The 26,797-nt window shown below is 42.2% G+C and overlaps 1 protein-coding gene across 1 annotated transcript in view; it reads right to left on the reverse strand.

The window, feature by feature from the left end:
* Positions 1-6,396: 6,396 nt before the first annotated feature.
* Positions 6,397-26,797, reverse strand: part of qkia (QKI, KH domain containing, RNA binding a) — an 80,035-nt gene continuing 59,634 nt past the window's right edge. Inside the window, 5 exon segments of the mRNA XM_005463967.4 lie at positions 6,397-13,142; positions 14,383-14,457; positions 16,499-16,819; positions 16,822-16,938; positions 18,340-18,427. Coding sequence (XP_005464024.3) covers positions 13,126-13,142; positions 14,383-14,457; positions 16,499-16,819; positions 16,822-16,938; positions 18,340-18,427 — 618 coding nt within the window. The 3' untranslated portion in view covers positions 6,397-13,125.

The raw sequence follows: 26,797 nt of genomic DNA on the forward strand, positions 1-26,797 counted from the left end.
CTAATGTTGCACTCCAAGATTGCACTGTGCAATTTGTAAACTTGTATGTCTGTGAAGGTTCTCAGTCGTCCAAGTCATTCTAATCTTAAGAGGTTGGAAAAAAGAGAGCAACTTCCCTTCTTTTATTCAACAGGCTTCTTCAGTTATAAAAACGAAAAGTGGAGAGTCCTAGGCATTTGATCCCTAGTGGGGGTTGTCCTCTTTGGAGGTGGTCGTTGACCTACCACTGATCATGTGTGTCATCACATGAACCAAGGTGTGAAAAAAGGTGTGGGTCATAACCATCCCCCTGGGGGTTAAAGGTGAAACCCCTGTGAGACCTTCCCCTATCCTGTTATGTGAAGCGCATTTAAAGGGATCTCAAGACTGCATTTAGCTGGCTAATGGCACCAGCTATCAAACCTTGTAATCTGTACTACCTCTCTTGTCTATTTGTGACTCGCCATAGGCAGAACACCAACCAGACATCGTCTGTGCATGTACTGCAGGAGGGATTTTAAGTGCAAAGAAAAAGAAACATTGTGTTGTACTCCAGGTACACATAGGTGCACAAGAGATACGTGACCGAGTACTTCCTGTTGCCTGCTTCCAGTGTAAGCATTACAGCACTGCTGTTAATAAAGCTCAACACAAAGAGCGCGCTAGCAAGTAAGGATGAACGGATTTAGGTTTGGAGAAAGGCGACTGGCATCCAGATGATGGCAAAGTTGGCATTACATAGTTGTGTAGGTCGTTTTCTCTGCTGCAGGACTGAGAAAATTGGAAAAGGGAGCTCCACCACTCCTCTTTTCATGGAATGACAATAAAATACCCACTTAGAGCAAAGGGTTTTTAGAGCGATGGCAAAACAAAGTGGTCAATTCTGGTGTGATGTCTGACTTCAGAGGTAAACAGAATCCAGCATCTGTTGTACTTTCAGAATTCAGATATCACCCACTATGGCCTCAGGCTTGAATTAGAATTAAATCAATCTTCCCCATAATGCAGAACCTTTGTGTTTATGTTGAGGAATTATTATGGTGAGGTGAACAGGGCATTTAAATATAATAAGCCTTATTGCAGGGCCTGCTGCACCTCACAACAACAGAAGTGAGTATCCAGGGAATATTTCTGTCTCATCTGCATTAATATATATATATATATATATATATATCAGCAATATCAGGAAGAAGGAACACGACAAGCTGGAGAAATACCAAGGGCTCAGAGAAGAGCTCGAGAAGATGTGGAGGGTGAAGGTGACGGTGGTCCCCGTGGTAATCGGAGCACTAGGTGCGGTGACTCCCAAGCTAGGCGAGTGGCTCCAGCAGATCCCGGGAACAACATCGGAGATCTCTGTCCAGAAGAGCGCAGTCCTGGGAACAGCTAAGATACTGCGCAGGACCCTCAAGCTCCCAGGCCTCTGGTAGAGGACCCGAGCTTGAAGGATAAACCGCCCGCAGGGGCGTGCTGGGTGTTTTTTTTTTTTATATGTACATATACATATATAAATATCATTTTCCTAAGTGAACACATCTCAAAAGTTCTTCATTATTGTTTCAACACCCATCCAAGAGCGAGAATATAGTGTTTGCAAGAGGTGCTGAAAGGAGAAAAAGGAGGACAAGATCACCAGGAAACCAGACAGAGAAAATGATACAGGAAGAAGACAACAGGTAAGTGTTGAAAAGCATGTTCATGTGCACGTCATCGGGTCTGCCGTGGTATGTTTACAATAGTATTATGATTGTAAAAAGCATTTTAAAAAGAACTTTGGCTGTTTCAAAATCAATTTAATAAAAGTACTTTAGAACTTGTATTGTGATGTTTTTGTTTTGTATTTTTACACTTGCTCTTTATCTCACATTACAGTATAATCTATTACTACTTTATTATCTTCAGTAGCATGTCTGATTACTGAAGTAATCAAATCATGTTGGCATGTTGGCTAGGCCTCACCAAAACTTGTGCCCAGGGGTCTGTAACTTGATGATACAGGCATTAAGAAAATAATTTAGAGGCTCCAGAGGGGCCAAGTTCAGCTTGATAAAAGGGGAGAGGATTTTTCTAAAAGATGTCTCACCTGCTGACACTTGGAATGACTCACATTATTATCCACTCAGGCTGCCGTTGTCTTCTGATTCGCTGTGTTGACACATTTCCTCAATAGGAGAAAAGTTTCCATCCCCCTCCCAAAAGTCCTGCACATCTCTTTATCGCAGTCTGGCTGACATACCCTGTTATTTTGTGCTCCGCCGCCACAACTTATATTTACAGTAAACTCAACTTGACGTGAATGCAGCAATGCCCCGTGTCACTATATTTTCCCCCCCATTCTTAAACTGTTTTGAGGTGGGGGACATGTAGTCAGCGGGGAGAGAGAAGCGACAGATCTGACAGAAGAAATCGCACATACACGCACACCAGTTAGACATCCTCTGTCAGCATTAGGTGACACAGCAGGCCTGCAGTATTCACACCTGTCTACATCGCTCAACACAGAAACAGCACAAAAAGCAGTGGGAAGGCCTGTTGGATTGGCGAGGAAGATTCATCATTTCGCCCAGACTAGAGCGCCGTGACAGATGGTTCGGCAATTTGATGTCTCGTAGCGACATCTTTGCATTGGTGCGTATGTGGCTGACGAGGAAAATGTCAGCGGGCCTTTAGTCATTTGAATGCATAATTCAAAATAAGTTATTATGAAGACGTTCAAAGCAGGGGATCCGCTGACATGTGTGCCACCTACTGTGTTTTTTGTCACCTGTGCAACGAAACCAAGCAACTGATTTCAGAAACAGGGAGAAATACCCACGTCTGTCACAAGGTAAGTAATTCCTTTCCGATCTTGTGCGCCCCCCTATCTCGCTGTCTTAGGATGACCACAATCCAGCTGCTGGACTGTGTCACTCTGCACAGGTGCCCAAAGAACTATAGAGTTTCATTCATCAGTCTGAGCTTGAAACCTACAACAACCGCACCCACTAAAACAACTCACTACACACACATGCACAGCGAGAGAGGGAGAAACAGCTGCACCCTGATGAATGCCCTACATTCATTCCACAGGAAGCCGGTTCATATGTCACCACTGATGCAGCCCTTCCACTCTCCTCATTCAAAAACACACACACACATATACTGAACTCCAGTTCTCTTTCTCTGATTATACTCCCAGCTGGTCTCTGCGACAAATGCTCCTTTGATGCGTCTTCCCGGGGGCCAAAGCCACCATCGGCATTCTCCTCCTCCTTCTCCTCCCTTCCACTTCTCTGCTCTCTTTCTGTCTCCCCACCAGCAGCTTCCTGCATGACATTAAAAGTCGTGAACTCGGCGTCCCATTCTGCAGCAGCTCCGTCCTCCAGCGCGAGGACGAGAGAAGAAGACAGAGAAAACGAAAAGATGCCTTGTGATCTAGATTTTTCCTGCAGAGATGCCAGTTTGAGCTAGAATGAGACGCCCACTTCAAACCCATTTGTTTTTATTACTGTATGAAATAGCGGATGACAATAAGTCATCGGGAAGCTCCCAGAAGTTGTAGATTGGTCCAATTACCCAGCGAAGATGGGTCATTTTCATTGCAGGTTGTAAAATTTCTCTGGTTTTAGCAGATGGGCCTTCCTCAGTAACCTACAGTAGACATGATATGTTTGATAATCAGGGTAAATGCCTGGGAGAATGCCCAGTAGCCAACAGCAAACATCTTATATTGGCTCCATGAAATAGGAAAAGGAGAGGGACTCTTTGTTTGTTTTGATGAATTTAATTTTCCACCTGGGCTTGCCGTGAGCTGATTGTGTACAGAAACACCACTTCACATCCAGTTGGCGTGTGTACAGAATGAAAATGCAGATTAATGTGTAAGCATACATACCTTTAGTCATTCTGTTGACGGGATTATGCTTCTCTTTTCAGCCTCCAGGCCTGCCAACGATTTTTATTTATGCAACTCCAGGAAGAGCCGAGATTTTCAGCTCTTACCTTAATTTTGAAGGCCGTCATCTGCACCTGACAGGGTACTATTTAGATAATAACTCCTGGAGCTTTGATATCATTATGGATGTAAATGAGGGGTTTTGATGATTTTACTCGCTCGTTGTTTAAGGACCACGGACCTAACTTGTGGTATGCTGAAAATAACCATATATTTAAAAAAATTAGGAATTTTTTCCTTTTTCTTTTTAAAGTCAAACAAAGAAAAGATGTAAGTGATATCTTATTTTCTTTGCCACAAACTGAACTTGCACAATACATAAATGTGACAAAACAGAGAAATTACCATCAGGCATTTTAATGACTCCAAATGAGACGTTTTACAATATGTTGCCTGAATTCAACAAACTGCTGGAAACACTCCTCAGAGATTTTGTTCATGTTGACATGAGGGCATCACTCAGTTCTTGCAGATTTTCCAGCTGCATGTTTGATGTGAATCTCCAGTTCCACATCATCCCGAATGTGCTCTATTGGATTGAGATCTGCTGACTGTGGAGGACATTTAAGTACAGTGAACCAGTTTGTGACATGTTGTGTTACCCTGCTGGAAGCAGCCATTAGAAGGTGGGTACACTGTGGTAAAGGGTCAACAACCATATTGAGGTGTGCTGTCGTGTTTAAATGATGCTCAGTGGGTACAAAGAGGCCTAAAGTGTGCTAAGAAAATATCCCCCACACCATTAGCAGCCTGAACCATTGATATGAGGCAGGATGGATCCACAAATTCAGACCCTATGATGTGAAAGTTGTCGCAGAAATCGAGTCCAGACAACATTTTTCCAGTCTTTGATTATCAAAGTTTGTTGAGCATGACCAAATCGTAGCCTCACTTTCCTGTTCTTACCTGATAGGTGGCACCCGGTGTGACCTTCTGTGCGGAAGCCCATTTGCTTGAAAGCTTACTGTGTTGCGCGTTTAGAGATGTTCAAGATATGTTTGCGGCTCACATTTTATTTTTCTCTGTAAACCCTAGAAATTGTTGTGTGTGTCAGGCACCAACTGCCATGCAAACTCACTTAAATCACCGTTCTTCATCATGTGGACACTTGATTTGACCTTTAGCAGTTGTGTTGACAAAATGGGTCTAAATGCAGTTGCTCCCATGTGATTGGCTGGTTAGGTGTACCTAGTAAAGTGGCCTGTGCATGAGCACTAAAACAGACATATTGTTCACAGAGTCGGGCTCAGCTGCAGATTAGCTAAATCTCATATAGCATGTGGCATTTCAGTGCCTGCAGTACATGTGGCAACTCCTCATGCTGTATCTGATTTAATGAGATACCTGCTGTCAGTGTTGACGCCTGGTGCTTTTTGTGCAGGGGGTCCTTGTTGCTGCTCTCCCCACCACAGAGCCATCCCATCAAATATAAATGACTGCAGACAGAAATATTAACCATCTTCCTCTGATTAAAGTGCTACTGAGTGAAATTCAGGATGAGAGGGATGCTGCCTTGTAATAAGTTCCGTTAACACCAGATAAACGTCTTGCATTAAACCGTGTTTCACAATTAAAACAGTAAAAACTCCAGAAATAACAGGTCAGAAAATACCCTACTGATTAAAACCTCCCCCTTTCCTTTTATAGCTGTTAAGCAGATTACGTGGCCTCCAGGACTCCAAATAAAACATTACGTTTAAAATGGAAAACATGAAACTCAAAGATCAATTCATGTATGGCAGCAGAGGCGTGACGTATTAAATTTTAAACACACCGGTAAGAGAATCTCACCCTTTGCAGTCTTGAATTCATTGGCAGACGCATGCGTGACATTTAATGAGTGAAACACAGCTATTTATAGGAAGCGAGTATGTAAACACTGCATGCTGCTCATTCAGTGCCACACGCAGCTTTTAGCGAGCGGTCGACCTCGTGATGAGTTCACCGTGTGCAGCAATGACAAGATGACACATCACTCCGCATCGTCAGCCTTTATTAAAACAGATCCGCCTCTAAATAGTATCACTGCTCAGTTTGCTGTAGAAGTGTCAACTTTTTAACCTGACGCCAATATACTTGGTGTCACCTGTCACGCGTGATTACTAGCGGTCGAGAACGATTGACTGGACCAGACAGGAATGAAGTGCGAGGATTTGGTGCAGCAGTAGTCAGCACAGATTTTAAAAGTCAGTGTGGATGCCGTCTCCAGAGAGAAAGCTTTAACTGTGTGACCCTCTCTGAAGGTCAGCATTTTACATTTTACCAACATCACACTCAAATCCAGCAGAGGGCTTGATCTCACTTTAAAGGCTTAGGTGAGTTATTTTTCCAGGATCTTAACTCGCACTTTTTTTTTAAAAACTTCCTGTAAGTATAGCACACCTACCTACCTTTTCAACTCCCCAAAGTCACAGCAAATCCAAAGAAATGATGTCACCGATAAAAAGTGCGAAAAGGACGAGTCCAGGTAGAGCAGTCAGAGGGAAGCTTGTAAATATCGTTCTTTATTGCACACATGACATTTGTTCTCCTCATTTTTATTCTTTTTTCTCTCTTTTTTTGGTGTGAGCAACAAAAACTGGCATTACATGTTTTACACCCTATTGAAAAATTCTCAGTCTAACCCTGTATAATAATAAAAAACAAGATAACACAAAACAAAATAAAGACTACTTCACATAAAAACTTACAACTCCACAAAAAAAGGAAATCTCACAGATATTAGTGCATCACTAAATGGATGAGAAACTTACAATATATCATACTAGTATATATTTTTTTAGGAAAAAAATGTTTTAAATGCATATATATCATTATTTTCTTTAAAAAAAGGGAAGAAAAATCCAGTGGGGCAAATTTATTTCTGTATTTTGGTAGCATTTTTCTTTCAACCACCTGAGTGCTACATCGCTGAGACCAGTACTGATTGGTTAAGCCTGCCGTTTAACTCATTGGAGGAATGTCTGTTAAACAGAGGTGAAGAAGAAAAAGAGATTGACAGGTGAGAAGGTAGTTAGTAGATAAATACACTGAATGCCCTGTGACAGATTTGGAAAATACACTGAGAACTCTGCCAGAGATGGCAGCAGTATGCAACCAGCAGCAGTTCACTGCATACCGTGGTCCGATTAGAAAGTTCTCAGTGGATCAAATTGAAAACAGGACCCATTAAGCCAAAGTTTAATGGTGGGAAACATCTGTGACCAAATTCCCCCTCTTGTTTGGGGGGGGTCAAATTTCCCAGTTTAAAGAACAAAAAAGAAAAAAAAAAATGTGCTTGGGTATTTAGTTTTGTGTGCTCAACAAAGAAAAAATAAAAACAACAGCTTTTGGTGAGATAAAGGGAGGCAGAAAATTGGCACTTGAATGATAAAGTACAAAAATATATAATTTTCCAATCTGAGAAAGAAAAGGCACTTTTTAAACACAGCCGCGTGAGTTTAGGCAGCGTTTGTAGTTTATTGTGCTTCAGAAAAGAACTCCCACCGGCTCACTGTCTTTTTCATCAGCTCGTTTGTTGACGGGAGTCACTGAAAACCTCTCCGACATATAAAAAGGCAAGGCTTGTGACAGCTAGTGGACGGATTTTTAGCTCAAACTGCTCATTACGACGCAGACGAGCCAATCAAAAACAGAAAAAACACATTAAAGGCCAATCCTAGATTAATAAATAAAGAGCTTATGTCTAACAATAAAAAACGCACAGCGGAAAAAAATGAAATTTTTTGGCTTGCCTGTAGCGTAATCTCTGCCTTTATTTGCTGGTGTATAAGCAGGTGTTAAAGGTTCAAATAAAATAAAAACATGTTAATGTTAATTTTCCAAGTCGAGAAATGTTAGTTTTGACGTTAGACACTTTAGTTCTTGCTCTCCGCTTGCTGAGACACAAAGAGAATTGCAACAAGTTAAGGCCAAGTTGTTTTGGTTGCTGCAAATATTAAAAAGGAGGAAAAAAGCCCAAAATAATGATCTGGAGGCAACAACTCACCGGGTTAAAGTAATAATCAGGATTAATGAAGTTAATCTTTTGCTTGTGTGTCAGTGTCAATACCTCGAGTAAAGAGTGGAGGAAGAAGAAAGAGCTGAATAAAGAAAAAGAAGAAGAAAGCTCAATGAACCCCAGGACGAGTGTCAGCAGGAGGATGAAAAAACACGAAACAAAAAAGAAAGCACACACACACACTGGCAGTGTTTCAGACGAGGAAAATCCACCCTGGACAGGAAAAAAAAAAAAAAAAAAAAAAAAAGGTGATAAATACTAGCAAGCTGAAAGCCATATCAGCATTCTTACATTGGAAGAAATAGTAAGGTTGTTTTGATCCCAGAGCACTTCATATTGGCGTGGTGTACTGGTGTGTGTCTAAGCGTTATAGATGCTCCCAAATGGCCTAGTATTAGCCGTTATATCAATAAGCTGAATGGGGAGAAGTGTTCACCAAACAGGCAACAGCTGGTGATAACAGTAATGCTCCAGTCCAGGCATAACAAGCCAGGGATGCAATAGAGGGAAAGTGGGGAAAAAATTAAATAAAATAGAGCTTTAGACGTTCACACGACTGCCATCTATAAATTTGCCCCCCTGCCCGAGTGTCTGTTGTAAATAACTCACTACATCTATAATGTGCAGTGATGAGATGTTCTGCTCTTCACATTCACAGTAAAATTAATCCCTTTGAGATGACTAATATGAGTATTTTTGCACAGCTTGCGATTAGTCCTGCACTAACTAATGGTTAGAGATAGTGTGTGTGTCTGTGTGTGTGTAGGGAGGAAATGGGAGTTTTATCTTCTGGGGATTAGGGCGTTTTGACTTTGCGTGTGGAGATGTATTTGTTTTTTTAATCAGTGCGCGCCTCATTCGAGAGAGAACAGCCGACCCAGAGGTTAACCCGTGACCTCGAGCAACGTGGGGCTTGTTGTTTCAGACGGGGCGACACTTCCTGCCGTCTCACGGAGGGGGCGGCGGAGGGTCAGTGACACAGGCGGACAGGACAACTAACAAAAAGTTGCTTCGGAGAGAGACAAGACACGGCAGCAGTGTTGGGGGCAAGTACGAAGAGTGTCAGCAGACTTTTTTTGCTGGTTTCTTTTTTTGTTTTTAGCACAGAGGTGAGAGCGTGTGAGCGGCAGTGAGGGACACTTATCAACTCGTGCAGTTTCCAGTTAGATCTGTGCGTGTGTGTAGTGTGGTTTTATGTAGAGCGCACGCGTTCATGTAATGTGCGTTGTCAGTCAGTGGAAGTGGTGGCAGGACAACTGGTTTTAATCGTGTTAGTCCGTGAACCAGACCAGAGGTAATACATTCATGAAACTGGTTAAAAACACAAGACAAAATATCAGCAAGTTAGTAAAATTCTTACTAAGAATGTTTTATTAAAATAAATGCCAAGAGGTTAATAAGAAAAAAATAACAGCATACACCATGAAAACTAAATGCAAGCATGTAAAAATACTCGTGACAAGGAAAAAAAATAAACTAATAAAGTAGCTAATGAGTTAAACAAGCTGGGAATCAGCAAGAAAACAAAACAAAATGTAACAGGGAAAAAGGCAACACTCCCCACAAGAGACAGTTTTCGAGATGTAAAAGAGATGAGGGGAGGGGGCGGGGGAGGAGGAGAGAGGGTCGTTTAGGGGGAGGGGGAGGGGGGTTGCAGTGGGTTTCATTTAAAAAAAAAGAAAGAAAAAAAGCACTCAGAAACATGATTAATATACATATAAAATGAGATTAGAAAAATACATTATAAACCTGTAACAATGGCTGTTAATTACATTATCATACATGTAGTAGGCAGGCCAGAGAGAATACGGTAGGTATAAGAGTCAACCTTTCCCCTGATGGTCTTATCCAGCCTTTCACAATGACACAGCAAGTTGTAACATTGCAGAGGGAATTTTCTTAATACTGTCAAATGCCGAATAACCATCTCTTGCTCCGCTTTAATATTGCATTTCAATTTAATAAAAATAATAACACTGAAAAAGAATATTTCATTGACCTTTCACTGTAACAGCATGATGAAAGAGCTATGAATAGAGGGAAGGAAAAAAACCAACAAAAAAAACAAACCCGCCAAGTGTTATATTGGATTTAAGAATTCCTCGATTTTAATATTATTTCACCTTCCAGCAATAAACTGTCAGTTGTTTCAACAGCTGAGAACTGTTTGGCGGTGAAGCGGGGCTCGCTTGTTTCATTATCCCAACATTTCAGCTGTCTAATTTAAACCTCATGATTGTATTGATAGTTTGTTGTCAAGCTGACGCTGAGAGACGTGGACTGGATGCTTTCAGTTTGCAGCTGTTGAAACAAAAAAACCAAACAGACGCGATGGGGACGACCCTCCCCGCCCGCTGTTCGCTCTTCCATCCGCTCCCTTGAACGTCATGTATTTTTCTTAGCTCATAATAAAAAAAACAAAACAAAAAAAAACATGTTCCGGCAGACTACTGGGTCACGACTGGCAGTTCAATTTGTTCTAGGAAGTTAGTCACAGTCACCAAAAATCAAGACAATATCTCGTTTGATCGTTAAAATCGAAATAACAATAATAATAATACTAATTAAAAAAAACAGAGAACAAAATCTGCTCATACAGCAGAGTAAAGGGCCCTCAGGTAAAAGGAAAAGAGAAAAAAATCATTTCAGGAAGACAAAACCATGGCACATGTTTGTAGCTGGTCAAAACGACTGCTATTCTTTTTGCATAGAATAACTTCGGTAACGCCACGGTACGGTGGCGGCTACCCTGCTCGTCCTTTCAGAGCGTGTAACACCAGCCATTCCTCTCTGCGCCATCTTGGTGGGTGCTGGATATTATTGAACACAACTGGAATACTAGAAAACAGAAACCGCTGTCGATAAGGCACTTTGATTTGATCTTTTTAAGCTCTCTAGGCGTCCGTCTCACTCTGATGCTCGCTAACTTTCCAAAGGGTCGTGACTGTTTTGGTCTTCCTTTTCCAATCATATTCAAGGTCAACAGCACTTCTCCCCCTCCCCTCCCCCACTTGGTTCCCCCCCCCATTTTCCCCTATACTGTTTTAAACTTTTTTTTCTTTATTTTTTTCTGATTTTGTAACTGCAAGTAAAGTATCAAAAGCTAAAATTGCCAAAAATAGATCTTATTTTTTCTCATCTCCAGCACCCTGTAAAATTATCTTTTTTTTGTTCTCTTCTGTATTTGTATATGCAATGACATATCTACATTTTTATATATTTATATATATATTTATATATATAAGACGTATGTATAAAGCAATTTGAACAGGCAGGCATGGCTTTCACATCCTATTTTTTTCTTGAGAGAGTTAAACAAAAGATTGTGGGCTCAGAAGCTAGACTATGATCACGGGGAGGTGTGACACATTGTGGATGCGCTTTTGGATCGTTTACCTCGAGTTAAAAAAAAAAAAGAAAAAGACAAAAGAAATTTCATCATTAAAAAAACAAAAAACAAAAATGCAAGTAGGCTCAGATTATGCCAACTGCACGATTCAATTCATGTGAAGTCTTCAAACTGGGTTAAAACTTAAAATACATTTAAAAAGAATTAGTCAAACGTGGAGATGGGAAAAAAATGGCAAAATAAAACATCTGTTTGGCAACGTGGCTGATGAAACAACTTAATATAGAATCCAGGTAACATGGCAAAAGCATTTATGTACAGAACTTCAAAGTGCCCCCCCTTCCCCCTTTGCTGTCACTGTGTAACATGTTGATTTAGTGTTGATTAGCATCTCTTCACCTTAGAATAAAACAGAGCAGTAATGGGTGAGAAATCATCTAAACTGACTGGCTGGCTGGCTGGCTGTTACAGCTGAAGGCAGGCACTAAAAATTCACACCCTTTTAAACTCTTAAAAATCACAAAGAGAGCCCTCTGTGAGACAGATGCATAACTGCAGATATATAATTCACTGGCAAACCCTTTGGCTAAATATGCACACTTAATACTTTTTTTTGTCTTTGTGATCACAGCTCAGCTAACTCATTGAGATTTTTTTTTTTTGTCAAAATACATCAGGCACTGTATAGTGGATGTAGTGTGGATGGGGGGGCAATTTCCCCCTCCCTCCCCCCGAAGCCTCAACACACCCTACTTTCATTGTAGTATTAATTAAAAACACACACACAAAACACACAAAGAACCATCAGCCCAAGTAGTGACCTTCCCATCTTGCCCTTCATCATTTCTTAAGCTTCTGCTGCCTGCTTTGAACATCAGTTTGCGTACTGTTTTAGAGCTAATCACCTCGCCTTGGTTTTGGCTGGTCAGGTTTAAGCAAAAGCTAATTAGTCAAATATGAACAACAGGGGAAAAAAAGGACAAAATCAAGTGGAGAAAATTACTAAAAAAAAAAAAGCATTAAAAACAGACAGGAGAAAAACAAAACAAAACACATAAATCATAAAAAGCTCCTTTAGCAATCATTTCAGCCATGCATTTTAAAAAATTAAATAAAAACAAAGACAGAAAGCTGTTTAGAGGGGCACACCCAGAATGTGTCAGCTCAAAATTACATCTTAGAGCTCAACAACTGAACTACACGTGAAAATGACAGAAATTAAACAAGTTAATGTGAGTGTATGTTCTCTTTCCTTCTGTTTCTTTTTCTCTCCCCGTGGGTGGGTGTTGGAACAGGATGGGAGCAGGTAGACGCTCTTATATCTATATTTTGAGGGAGGGGAGGAGGGGGTGTCAATCTGAGGGCCATTACTCTGAAACCAAATGGTTTGCGTCAAATAAATACTCAAATTTGATTCATACAAGTGAGGTCACCACGTCAGAGTAATTAGAGGAGGGGGGTGGGGGTCTTTATTGCTATGTAATTCAGTGCAGATTTATGAGTCATACCACAAACACGTCCACCCACTGTGTGATTCATGAAGAAAAAGAAAGAGAAAGAATGGGAATCGAACTCAATGAACAAAGGGAAAAAAATATTTATGAATATCACACAACTTTGTTGGGTTTTCGTTGTGTTTCTGTGAAGATTCTGCGTTGGTTTCTACTTTTTTTCTCTTTTTTTGTTTTACTGTCAGAATGTGTTAGGGTAACTGTACGGGCAGGCGCCTCTCTCTCTCTCTCTCTCTCTCTCTCACTTGCGTCCGAGAGGCTAGCAAAAGGCAATTACCAGTTAACTGATCAGCAGGCAGGCTTGGGGCGGCTCGTCATTGGGTGAAGAGTTCAGAGGTCAGAAGGTCATGTGTTAGTTGCCGGTGGCGGCTAGGTGGTTAGAAACAAAAACAAAACAAACAGAAAAAAAAAGATAGAAAGGATATTAGTGTCAGCAAGAAGAGACTGGAATGACATCATTTTAACAATAAAATGAATGCAATCTCTTATGTCGCCCCCTGCTCTTAGTCCCCTGCCAATATGAGGTGAACCCAGCTAATCTCACTGCGATCATGGCGCCACAGCGGCATGATCCAAACTACTAAGCCCCACCCTGAATCAGGTAGCTTGGTGGTTTAAATAAAGCGCACATTGCCCCCAAAACCAAAAACAGAAGCAAAGAGAGGTCGAACAGACAAACAAAGTAACAAAAATCTAGTGTTTTAGTGTCGTTCGAGTTGGAATGCAAGCTCCAAACAGTGTGATTAGTGTTAAGGAGACTTAATAACTAGAGTTATGTGAAGCATAACTGAGACTAGTGTTATATGTGCAATGAATAGATGAATCGCTGTTTTCCGATTCGTTCTCTTTATTTAGCAGTATATTTTTATAGAGTATAAATATACACAAAACCATAAATACATTTGATATAAAATGCTCAAATATAAAATGACAGTACCTCATGTACAACTGAAATATTAAAAATGTACTTTAGCTTTATTTCAATATATTTGCAATACACTGGAGAGAATGCAAGCTACCTCAGCTTATGTCTGTGCGTGCCTATCTTCCATAGAAAAATCAAAAAATCAAAAATAAATGTAAATTTCAAGGTGAAATGGGGCCTGGTAGCAGCACGGCCACTTGCCTTATGCCTGCTATGTCTTTACGATACAGTATAGAGATGAGTCTCCTTTTTCTCTGCTCCTTATGAGCCGATGAGATAAATCATGTATGGGAACAAGCCTGCCCCATTTTAGGCTCTAATCTCACATCAGAGGAATGTCATTATACACTTTCAACACTGCCTGCAAAGTACTACCTGTCCTGGCTTCACAGCTGCAAAATCCCAAACCTTTCAACATCACTTTTGCCTGAGCTTTGACATATACACAGTCTGCACATACTGCATATGTTAAGTACTAAATGTAAACAAAATGTGCATACCACAATCAACCATTTAGCTGGCGTGTGGCGATACGGGGTAGGAAAGGTGGCAGGGGGACAGGAAAACAAAACAAAATGCAATACAGACAATGTAGAAATTCCCAACTAAGGCATCGAGGCATAATATAATAATCACTGAAATGCATAAGTCAACATCAAAGTGTAGCTAGGAGACTAAACTGACCTCTGTCAGCGGTCACAATCCTTTGGTAAGGATGGACCCGCGTGTCATGCCGTCTCACTTTAGTAGCCATTGCACCTAGATTGTAACAGGTCCACAGGGTTAGAAACCGTTCACTTTGAGGAGGGCAAAAACAGTCATTTGTACAGTGATAACATTCACATTTTTAACCATTATAATGCTCGGATTACACAACAATACACAGAATAACATAATACAGATTATAGTACATATACACACAAACACGTCTTCTTCTTTTTTTTCCTTTTACATGTAGAAAAAATGCAGTAGAAAAAAAATTATACACCTTTTTGGAGATTTACTTGGTATTTAAAAATGCATAACTTAAGTACTAAAATTCCACAGTGCTCAGAGTTATATGTGGGTGGGTGGGTGGGTGGGGGCAGGTAAAGGGTACAGGCTCCAAGGCTGTCTAGAAAAATAATGTGATTCTTCCTGTGGGATCCAAAAGGGGAACAGAGAGAAATTTGTCTCTTCATTTTGAAAGGTGGGGAAATCCAATACAGCTCTGATGGTAATTGAATAGTGCCAGACACCACCTGCCTCTCCCTCTCTCCTTCATTTTCTCTTTCCCCTTTTCAACATTTCTCTCCAGGTCAATCTGCTCACTAGCGGCACAGGCTGTCATTTCCCTCCTATATTTGTCACAACTGATTTCTTTCTACTGCAGCGGTTTACACCGCCTCGTATGCATCACAAAAACTGTTTGTGTGCCACACTATGTTCAAGTATTACAAATTTCTGATGTGTGCATGGATTTAAAAAAACAACAACAAAAAAATGAAATAGAAAAACATTTCCCAGAGGAAGCGAGGACATGCGAAATAAGTTATAAAAAAAGATTTTCTTCTGGCATTATCAAGAGCGGATTTTTTTGGCCCATGACTACACAGCTAACTACACTACTCTGAAGTAGCAGATGGCCTGACATTTCTTTATTCTCAGAGAAGCCGTTGGTGGCTAGATACAGTAGCGCAGGAAACTGAGCCAAGTCTGTGAGTATGTGTGTGTGTGTGTGCGCGCGAGTATGAGAGGGAGCGTGTTCCACAGGGCCCTGTGTTGCTGAAGGCACCAATCGATAGTGTGAGTAAATAAAATGCACTAAGCTGGTGTAACCCTGCAAGTTAAAGAGAGAAAAGCCAGTCAGCTGCCCCTGTCTGTTCTACACATGACTCCCAGAGGCACCTCAAATACACAGGTCAGCTAAAACCACACTTGTGTCTGCTGCTGCCAAATGAATCTGTGAACATTAGAGAAGTGCAGTGTCAAATTAAATCTGGAAAGCGGCTAACAAAGGTTTCTCCTGCCTAACGCGGGAAACGGCTTTTCTTTTGTGTTAACTAGAGCCTTAATATAACATATGGGGACGGTATCAGGCCTAAACCTACTTCTTTCTTCTTTGGTAGCAGATGAGCTGAGCTTAAAGCACCGTCGGGGATAAACATAACATATATCAAACACCCCCCTCCTCCATATTGGACTTTTTTTCTGACACAAAAAGTAAGTGGAGCGTCAGGTGTTAGCACAGCGCTCCGGTTCAAGAGGGGTAGAGCTAAGACAATGGAGAGAAGGAAAAAAGGGAGTGAGTGGGGGAATTTAATGAACATCCCCAGTGGGAGTGAGAGAGGGACTATCTGCAGGCATCGAGGCCTGCCTGCAGACAACAGCGCAGAGAAATAATTTCAAAAGCTGCAGAAATCCGAGGGGATCTGCCGCCAGACTGAATATACCTCTAGGCCAGTGCATGAAAGGGTTAGGGAGCAGACCTGCGTGTATGCGAGTGTGTTACTGTCAGTGTGCCTCGTTTCACGCTGAGGCAAGTGCAAGTCCACCTATAATAAACCTTGCAGACAAGAGGCAATATAAACCTGAGAGCACAACTGTTTGGCAAGAACGTAACTAAACAGTGAATATCCTTAGTCTATAGAGAACTTCCCATTAGCCTGGCCCTCACACAAGGTAATTATTGCCCCCCATTGCCATTTAACAAAGTGTCCATGAGCGACATAGCTGGTCATCCCATCACCAAGAGCTTCATCAGTACATCCACCCTGTGAGTTTGTCTGTTTTGATCCTCAGGTGGACACGACATATTTACCTTTCAACAAGTCCTGACTGTGGCTCATGGAAGCCGCGTCCAGCACCCCAGCTCCGGGGTAAAACAAGCTGGCCTCCTGTCCAGGCTGGCTAAAGTTGGTCGCTGTACCTGCTGCACCCATGCTTCCCCAGGCTCTCTTACCTAGAACCCCACTGTGCTCGATGGGGTACTCCAGCAGGGAGGTGGGTGCCAAGGCATAAGGGTACTCGTAGGGGGTGGTGTAGATAAGCCCGCCATCCGGTGTGGGAGGCACCAGGGTGGGGGTGCCATTGGGCAGCATGGCAGCCATCTGAGTGGGCCGGATGAGGTTCATGATGGGGCCCCGGCTGACGTCGGAGGCCGCAGTGCCGGGGGAGGCAACACCTGACCTGTGGGGGCCGCTATGAGGCGAGGGCCCTGAGCGGCTGCTGCCGCCGCTGCAAGAGAGAACGCAAGGGTGGCTGCCATAAGCAAGAGAGTGAAGGACAGAAACAGAAAGAAAGAAAGAAAGAAAGAGGACAAGAGATAAAGTGTAGCGTGGTTGAACAATATCACAGATGAAAAGTGAAGTGTGAAAATACGAAAGGGGGAAAGGAAGGGTGAACAGGAAGTGGCAGAGAGAGATAGAGAGAAAGGGGAGAGGAGCAAAAGGGAAAATTAGTACATGCAATGATCATGGTGGTGAACCACAAAAGCGACAATCTTTTGCCAACATTGCCAAACAAAATAAAAAATAAAATAACCCCACACACCAAAACACAAGAAGCACAAAAATAATGAAATAACGCCATCATCCCAGTGCATCTGAAGCAGACCGATCACCACAGCGGCTACACATTCACCTACTGGAAATGATATGGGTGAGTTTAACGACACGCATGCCAACAGAAACAGAGCTGTTGACTTCATATAGAGGAGGAAGCAGTTTTTATGGCATAAATAAATAAATAAGCAAAATGAGGAGACTTTTGATCTTGATGTGAAGGTCAGAGTGGGAGCATTTAAACTTAAAGAAATGCCCATCCTCTGCAAAGTCAGCACTCAGTTTGTGTTGGATGATAAATGGACATACAAATATAATTCTTATAGAGGCTAAGCATTAGCATGTTCTATAAGCTGTGCCACACAAGCTTCCCCAAAGGCAAGCCTATTAAATCAAGTGCTTTTGTAACTGCAGTTGGGTGGTGGGCTACTTCATCATGGCTCCCATTTAGGCAGATGTTAAACGAGAAAAATTCAACAAAGAAATTAATCGCTTAAACTTTCATTAAAAAAAAAAGTGTACAGAAAAACCAATTTTTAGTGACATTTTTAATTAAATTTTAATTAATTATTACGAAAATAATCGCATGCACAAGTTCAGATTAACTTGCCATTAAGTCAAACATTGGGGCTGTATATGATTTACATTTTCAAACATAACTTGGTGATTACAAAACACACGTGAATCAGCAACTGACATGCAGAACTGAGCAGGTGAAATACAGCAATGTGCTTAATATTTAAAGTCTGCCAGGAGCGAGTAAAACAGGGTGAATGCATGTGGATTGCAGGGGAAAGGATGGGCGGATGAAAGGATGGTAGAGAGGACAAGAAATATGGAGAAAAATGGAACAGAGGTATTCCTACTTATGGTTGGAAAACAGTTTTGAAAAAGAGGTCTGCTCATAGTCAGAGATAATATGATGTATGCACACAGTGGATCTGACTGCACATTTATTTAATGAAAACGAAAAGTATGAGTTAATGGGAAATATTGGAAAAATATCATTAAAATATTAAAGGTTTTTATTATGTATGGAAGAAAACTGATGGATTATGGAAATCGTGGATATGGTTGCTTTTCACTGCAGCTCACTTACGTGTTTTGACGTTGTTATCTCTGTATGTCCCATTGAGAATAGCTAGCTCCATCAGCTGCATCTTCTTCAAATTGTCCTCTCCCTCCGCCTGTTAAAAAACAAAACAAAACATTTCAGTACTCACATTAACACACCTTACATTAATTAACATGAGCCAACAACTATCGGACAACTAAAACAATCTACATGAAAACAATTTCACCTAACCGCATGTCTGGGTGTTGCCGTAAATCATTTGGACACGACATGTCATCTGCTCTCCAGAAGCACTGGTTGGACTGGGTTTAGGGAAGCAGATATGAGATAAGCTAAAGTGCTGTTGTCATGGCAGAGTGCCTTGTTGTTACTAAAATGCTGACAGAGACATTAAGTGTGGGAATGCATATTCATAATCCATATCAGAATGATAATTACTGTAATTTTCTTTGCTCCCTTGTGCGCAATCAAATGCGCAATAACCGCCCTGGCTAATGTCAGTCCTGTCAATTAATGTTTGGATAAATAAATACAAAAGCAGCAGCCACTGTCATTATCGCCAAATTAGGGGACTGAAATTATTCACGGAAAGCAATTAAGATAGCACCCCCCCCTTCCTCCTCCCACTCACCCATCCATTCCTCCCCGTTTCTTTTCAGCACCTCGCCCCACCCCACCCAAAGTTAATTTCCCCTGAAGCTACCGAACATCCAATAACCATGACAACACAAACCCCTCCCTGTGATTTTCCAGGTTGTACATCACAAAACAGGCACGGTCTTATGTGGCTTATTCACAAAACCGAGGGTGCACGTGAAGCCTTGCTGACCTCAGGTTAACCTCAAGTCAGTTATTGATTTTATAACTTTTGCTGGTTCAAGGTGAAATTGTGACACTTGTTCCCTCACTAGTTCAACTTGTAGGCACATACACTCTGCACCAGCATTTAAACGCCTCATGTGTGCACAGAGTAAGGCAAACCTGCCTGTCAGGGTGGCAGGAATGAAAGCAGAAAGGCAGATACTGAACCTCCTCCGTTTCTCTATTTTGTCTAGGTGCAGAGTGTGTCTCCTGGACTAATTCACAGTTCAACAACAGTCTGCAGCTCCATTCACAGGACGATAAGGGAAGAAAAGACGTGGAAGGAGAGAGAGAAAGAAACGGAAAAAGAACGAGGGCTCAGAGTTAAGCCCTCCCCCGAGACTCCTCTTCAACACAGCCACCGAGAGAGGAAGAGAAAGAGCGAGGTTAAGCAAGAGAAAAAGTGACAGAGGCTGGTCTCCCTTGACTAAATATAAAGCTGTGGCTTCAGAGCAGTCACAGCATTCAACAGTGTGTCTGCATGCGTGTGTGTGCACACGGCATGTTTAGTGTACCACAGAGCTGCCAATTAATGAAGCAAGGAAATTTCTTTTCCTTCGCTACCTCCACTGTGATCTGTCTCTCTTTTCTTTTAATAGGGAGGTCTTAAAGCATGAAAACGACACCGAATTATTCCAAGCTGCAAAGGCTGATCAAAGGTGAATAATAACTAGTGATTCAACAGACATGTTTTTATTTTCCAGGTAATTAGAAATTGATTGATTAAACAAACAACTTTACATTACCAATAATTAACATCTAATTATCATTCATTTCATTAAAAAATTGCATTCTAATATTTACCCCTTAATCAAATATTTTACATCTAATCAAATGACAACTTATGCTAACTAGCACATTCAGAAATTGGTTAAAATAAATAAAAAATCAAGCTACAGGCTTGAACAGTGCTGTACGACAGACAAGTCAAGACAAGGTGTTAAAATAGCAGCCAAGCACTATTTTACTCCCTCGCCATTAGCTTTGGAGGTGAACAAAGGGCCGCTTGACATGCAGCTTCAACACTAACTGAACAGGGCCCAGGTCAGTCGCTAACATGGACCAATAAACCCTCTTCAATACAGAGCCAAAATCACTACTAATTAGATGCTGCAATCTCTACGTAAACAACCGAACACGTGAATGAACAAACCCTGCCAATAGACATTAAATCCAATATGATCTCTGTTTCTTCCATTTCTGGGCTCACCTTTAGTTACTTACGTTACAAAGTCAATATAATCATGGTGCCTACAACCTTGTGCAGTCCAGAAAGTGGGACAAGCCTGCCGTTATTTGCTAATGACTCTCATAAGTCAAAACAACCATTTATTCTCCTGCTTCCCTCCACGTGTGTGTCTGGGTCTCCCTAAAAGTCCACAATCCTTTCTCTGGAGCTGGCTTAAGCAAACGTAAGCTTTCCACATCCACAAGTATGCTCGGGTCCAAGTGATGTAAATTTCATCATCAGATGCAGAGCGTGAGGGTTCGTGGAAATGTCTACATACCTGCCTGTTTTCCGTAACCGTGGAGAGAATTTACATTGTAATGCACCAACTACGCAAGCGCCCCGGGTGGAGGACTTCAAGAAGACTTGAAATAAAATATTAGAAGAATGACTACTCGGCTGCCGGGTCTGTATCCGTAACAGAGTATAATCAAGGCAGTCAAATTGAGGGATGAAAAGTAAAGCGAAAATACAAAATGAATAACATAACTACAGCAGAGGAAAATCATGACGAGGGGCTGCATGTGTAATGCTTTCAAAGCTCAATATGTTTATTCTGACGACAATAAATCAAACAATATTGCCCGTGACCCTACGTGGAGAGCTGGATAAAGAATACCAATTCTGCTAAAACCACACTTGCATTCAAGCTTTATTTTACACGCGAGCAGAAAAACCTCCAACTATAATTTAAATAAACTGGCAGGCTCGTCTTTTATATTAAGATCTAGCCCTTAATGAGCACATAGCATCCCAGCAAACTTAGTGCAAAGAACTCAGCATCAGTTTGGTTGCAACAGACTAACACTTAAAAAAGAAAAAGACATAATAATTAGCACATTTCAGGGGTGAGACTCTAAAGTATATGACAATACGATTAGGGGTTACTTAGTAGGAAGCTGCAGATCAGGACATATGCATTCAGGGATGTGGGTGTTACATGTGTTGTGTGTGTTGAGCAATGACGGATCTGCAGGGCTGTGGGGGTTAAATGGGCGCAAGGGGAAAGGGGTGCCACCATCCATCCAACTCTGCATAGGTGGCACACTGCCTGTTGAGAGGAGAGAGACAAAATAGAGGGCAGCGAGAGGGGAAAAGCACAGATGCTGCTGCTGCTGCAAGGATGAGGTGTGCATTGCTGTGTGTGAAATGTGTACATCCTCAGCGGAGGGCTGCCGATATAGCTCCAGCCTCTAACAGTTTGCTCACTAAATCCTCCAAACGCAAGACAGATCATTTCTGTTTTACATCTGAAACAAGCTCATTTTCTGCATCAAAACACAAAATCCCTCTTGCAGCATTTCCACCACTTTTCTCTGTAGTAATGCATATAGGTTTGGGAAGTGCTGGTTGTATTAGCGCTACAGTTTGAGCAAAACAACAACTAAAAAAATGACAGGCTCAAAATGGCTAAAGACACAGCCATTTACACAGGCAGAAAACAAAAGACGGCACTGCAGAAATCATGTTGCTTCCCCCCGCAGAAGCACAGATTAGATAAATGATGAACGGTACCTGGGAGAGCAGTTAACACTTAAATGTTGTCTTGCTCAAGGTGTCGTCACAATTAACAGACTCCTCAGTCGGCATGCACAATAAATAATAAAATCTTCACTCTGATGCTGCACTAAGTGTGTGTGTGAGCTTCTTTGTGTGTGTCTGTAATGATCTGGCTGCTGGAATTCCCTGGAGATGAATAGCTCCTGGATTACAGAATGAGAGGGATGGGGAAAGGAAGTTTTCTCTTATCATCTCTTACATGCACACATGAATGTGTGTAACAAACACGCACACACACACAGACACACACACACACACACACTCACGCTCCTGTCCATCAGTGAAAAAGCCACTCAATAAAGCTGCTCTATCCACAAGAATCAGATTCAATCAATGAGGCCTATTTGTGAAATCAGCAGAGCGGTAAAAGCTATCAGGGACAAGCAAGACGGAGGGATGAGGGAAGGTGGCGGAGGAGGAGCAGGCAGTGTGATGAGCTAAAGCAGGTGAGCCGTGTCCCAATGCCTACCTGACAACCCGGCGATGAGGTCACTAGATGCATGCTAAATTACTGTCATGCTTCACTCTCCGGTGCCTCTTCTGATCACAGCTCGTGTCAGCGTTTTATATGAATACAAACTGTAGCTAATGCTAGTTTTTATTAGACAATAGTGTTTAATGGCATTTACTGCATGTGCATCCCATGAATGATTGTGCACCCTCACTCGCGTCCTCACACCCCGACTGAAGGCCCTTTCCCTTCCCCTCTGACCCACAGAAAAACGCAACAGGCGCCTGGATTAGGTTGGATGAGTTTCCTCATGTCTATGACTGCAACTGAGGGGGAGTTTTTGCTCATATCTGGCAAGAGTCACAGTCTATGCAGCTCAGCTCAGCTAACAGCTCAGCTCAGAGAGATGAAATGATGAGCAGTGAGAGATACAGAAAGAGAAGTGGAACAAAAGGGTAACAGGAGGAGAAAAAGCACTGCGGAGCAAGTACAAGAGAAAGCGTGAAAGATTGTCTTCGAGTTGGTGGAGAGATGGAAAGATAGGCAGGAAGAAGAAAGGAATAGCTGAAGAATATGAAACGAGAAAAGACAGACAGAGTAGTGAAAGCCAATTTGTCTGCTCCCTAGTGGGATGACACTGGCTAAGGCCTGCTTTCCTTCCCTGGCCTCTCTGCCAGTCATCACAAACAGCCGTACGCACACATGTGAGTATACGAGCACACACACATATCTTAGGCCTTAGCAGGGCTAGGGTCAGGCTCTCTCCAAACTACTCCAATTACCTCAGCAGTAAACACAGCCTGCCCCAGCTGCCTCCTGGGGTATAGGAAGGCAGTATGTGTAGAACTGAGAATGAGAAGGGAGAGGAAATTTTTCAGCAGAGGGGAGTGAAGGAGATGGTATTGGGAGTCTCGGGGAGGGAGGAGTAGGTGACATCATGTATATGGGTGGAACTGGCAGTGGCGGCATCTGGTTTCTCCCCCCATATCCCTCCCTCTTTTCACTCCCTTTTGGTTCCTTCCCAAACTCTAACATCTGGAGGGAAATGATTACTCTTGCTATGCTGCCAAGACGACTTATCAACAATTCCACACTCTCCAGAAGTGGAGGGTGTGAGAGAAGAGGATGGAATGAGTACTTGTAGCAAGCTTCAAAACATCTCCACACTAAATAAATAAGTGACAAGAAGTTTAATCAGTGCAAGATAGTTAAAGCAAACTTGGAACCTGGACGGGGGAAAGAAATGAAAACACTTATGCAGCAAACCTAATTCCAGTGTTTTCGTAGACAAGATTGTAAATCAAAGAGATGCTCTGGAAATGGAAAAAAAAAAAAAATCCAACATGCCACTCAGATGTACAAGTAACACCAGGGAAAGACACACACACACATGCATGCACAGAGCAAAAACATATTAGACCTTTATCACTTTTCAGCGACAAGACCATGTATCAATCAACTACAGGGGGGAAAAAAAAAAAACTGCCTTATAAATGCGCCTCACATTTTTATCTATTCTCTTTCATAAAAAAGGCCCTTTAAAGGGTCTAGTAGAGTATTTGCTGTTTGTCCTTTTTCAAATTCACTGCTGCACTTTCAAAGGCAATTTTCTTGCCTCTGCCTTGCTCCTCAGCTTTTGTGAACATATCTGCCAAGGGAATCAGGCCTCAACTGTATTTTCCCTTTCCCCAAAGACTAACAATGCAATCTCCTGCAACTTTGCTTTCTCGCCGCCTCATGCCTTCACAACATTCCCGTAAAGCCTCTTTATTTCTGCTGCACTTCTTTGCTCCCGTCCTCACACCCAGACAGCTCTGTTAGCGATGTGCGCCATTAGTCATGCTAAACCACCAACACACTAGCTCATTAGCATAGAAGTGAACCTGACTCCAGTCAGATTATTACAAACACATCACGGCTGCTCCGCCCCATCACTGTCAATCAGACAGCTTACCGAGGTACAGTTGAAAGTGGCACATAAAGTCAGGCGCTAACTCTTCTGTTAATACTTCTCTTTCTGCTTCATAACAAAGCTCAAGTGCCAAAAGCTCAGGCTCAGAAGTGCCAACTCTGTTCTGTCAAGAGAAGCATCGGTGGTAGCTCAGTATGTAAGACATATGTTGCAAAAGGGTATTAATTTAATTGCATACTTTATTCCTACAGCTTCTCTGGGGTTGTTCATAGTGTGCAGTGTAGGTATGGGTGGTAGAAACAGCCTGAGCCATGGAACTGGAAATGGTTACTGGATCTATGGGGCTTATTACAGCCTTTTATTGTACTGGAGAATAGCGAAGTGGGCAGCCTTGGTGCTTGCCGATAGCCCCATCAATATCAACTGACAGACCCATACACAGACTCTGCCACGGACAGGAGAAAGGATAAGAAAATAAGAAGGGTAACAGAAATACTTTTTTTTCTTTCTTTTTTACAGTTTACTGAACTAACTAGAACTTAAAAAAATCATTTTTTTCTTTCCCATGAAAAGTATTTCCAGTAGTACAAGGGAAATAGCTGCGCAGAAATTCTGAGTGATCATGTTTATCCTTAGAAACTGGGCTGGTATTTCATGTAACATAACAGCATTAAAAGCGGATTAAATTTCATATGAATAACCCAGAGAAAAAAATACACACAGATTTAACAAAAATGATTCAGATATAATTAAAGCTTGTTGGCCTGCTCTAGCTTTGACAAGCCAGTGACGTTACAAGCTAAGAGAATAAAGGATCTTGCAGTCCCACCGTGCTGTACAACCTAACTAACAGCTGTCGGATTCTCCTGAACTCACTCTCATCATCGTTTTCCTTGCCTGACAATAAAATTCCCTTTGCCTACTCCCACATTCCAAATTTTCACTCACAAGCTCTACCTTATTCATCCAGTTCCATTTCATTTTTTTCCCTTCTGCTCTGCACTCTGTTCCTGCCCCTATCTTTATCCCTCATTCCAGCACACTGCCAGACGGTGTATTGTTCTGTCGCTGCGATCCTTTAATGCCATCCAATCGAGCAGGGAATATCTTGAAGGGATTTGGCCAGGGATGATTTGGGAGCTTTAAATACTGCTAGGGGATTTGCATCAGATTCAGAGATCCTGACTCAGAGCTGATCACTGGAGCTTTCTCCCGAAACAGGGATCCAAGTACCTGCTGCAAGATGTGGATTCAACCCTGGAACTTTTTGGATGGATGTGCACATGTGCAGGCCAGCAATTATATTTCAAGACAACTTCCTTGGGTGTCCTTGGGTTATCTGGCTCAGTGCAACCTGGGAAAGCTAGAACTGTGACTCTCAATAAAGGAACAAGTCTCAGTTCACTCATTGTGCTATAACTCTTAATTACCAACATCAACAAGAAAGCAAAAGGTTTACCATGATTCTGATGATTTCACTCACTAAGTAGCACAGAGCGATGAGGCATCCTAGCAGTTCCTACAATGCACTGCTGAAAAGTGTATTTAGTTTTATTTAGTATGTCAGTATTGCAGATGTTGACTGCAACCTCTGCTCATACAAACACACATTCAGCATAGCTGTTTGGAAGAAAAACACCAAACAGGCAACGCAACCCAACTTCTACCACGGGACGACCAGTCAGCAATCGCCAACAAGTGAACATCACCCCTAACAAACAAAAGAAGCGTGGAAGAGAAAGACAAAAGAAGGGCACTGCGATAAACAAATCAAACCAACCCAAGTGAGATTTAAAAAAAACAAAAATCTGAGGGAAAGCATTTATCCTCAAGAGACCATGGAGGAGGCAAGAAAGCCATCAGTCCAGAGCTGGCTGGTGGGACTGAGAGAATGAAGTTTGAAATGACTTGAGCGATGGCTGGCAAAGCGAGGCATCACAGTCTGTAGGAGCTGAATTTGATGGGCAGCCTTTGGGCTCTCAAAGCGCTGAGCTCTACACAATCCTATTTTCCTGCCTAAACACTGGGACACACTGTCGCTGGAGAGGCAGAGATGAAAGCACCGAGTGTGTGCGTGTTTGTGTGTGTGCTTCCTCTTCACAGATGTTGCAGCTTGGCCCTGGCATGGGCCCTGAGGAAGTTCAGAGCGTACTGTGGGTGGACAGTATAAAGTGGCGTGTGCGAGAGACAAAAAGACAAAGTGGCAGAGAGACAATGTGCACAAGTCTTGATCAGCACTGAGCCGTCGGAGACAGAGTCCTAACTGCAACTCCCCTGAAATTGACTCGCAGCCATGTGCACACTTCTGCATTTCCTTGCCTCTCTGTAAAAGGATTAAAGGGACCTTCAAAGAGCGGCAGAGAGATTGGCCAGGGGCCTGCAGGGTCCCTTTCCTCACCACTGGAGGACCAGGGCAGATTAAAAGTGCCCGGGCTGCTCAGCCTGCCTTGTTACCCGCCTTTGCTTCCTG

This window comes from Oreochromis niloticus, linkage group LG19 (assembly GCF_001858045.2).
Source record: "Oreochromis niloticus isolate F11D_XX linkage group LG19, O_niloticus_UMD_NMBU, whole genome shotgun sequence".
NCBI classification, from domain to species: Eukaryota; Metazoa; Chordata; class Actinopteri; order Cichliformes; family Cichlidae; genus Oreochromis; species Oreochromis niloticus.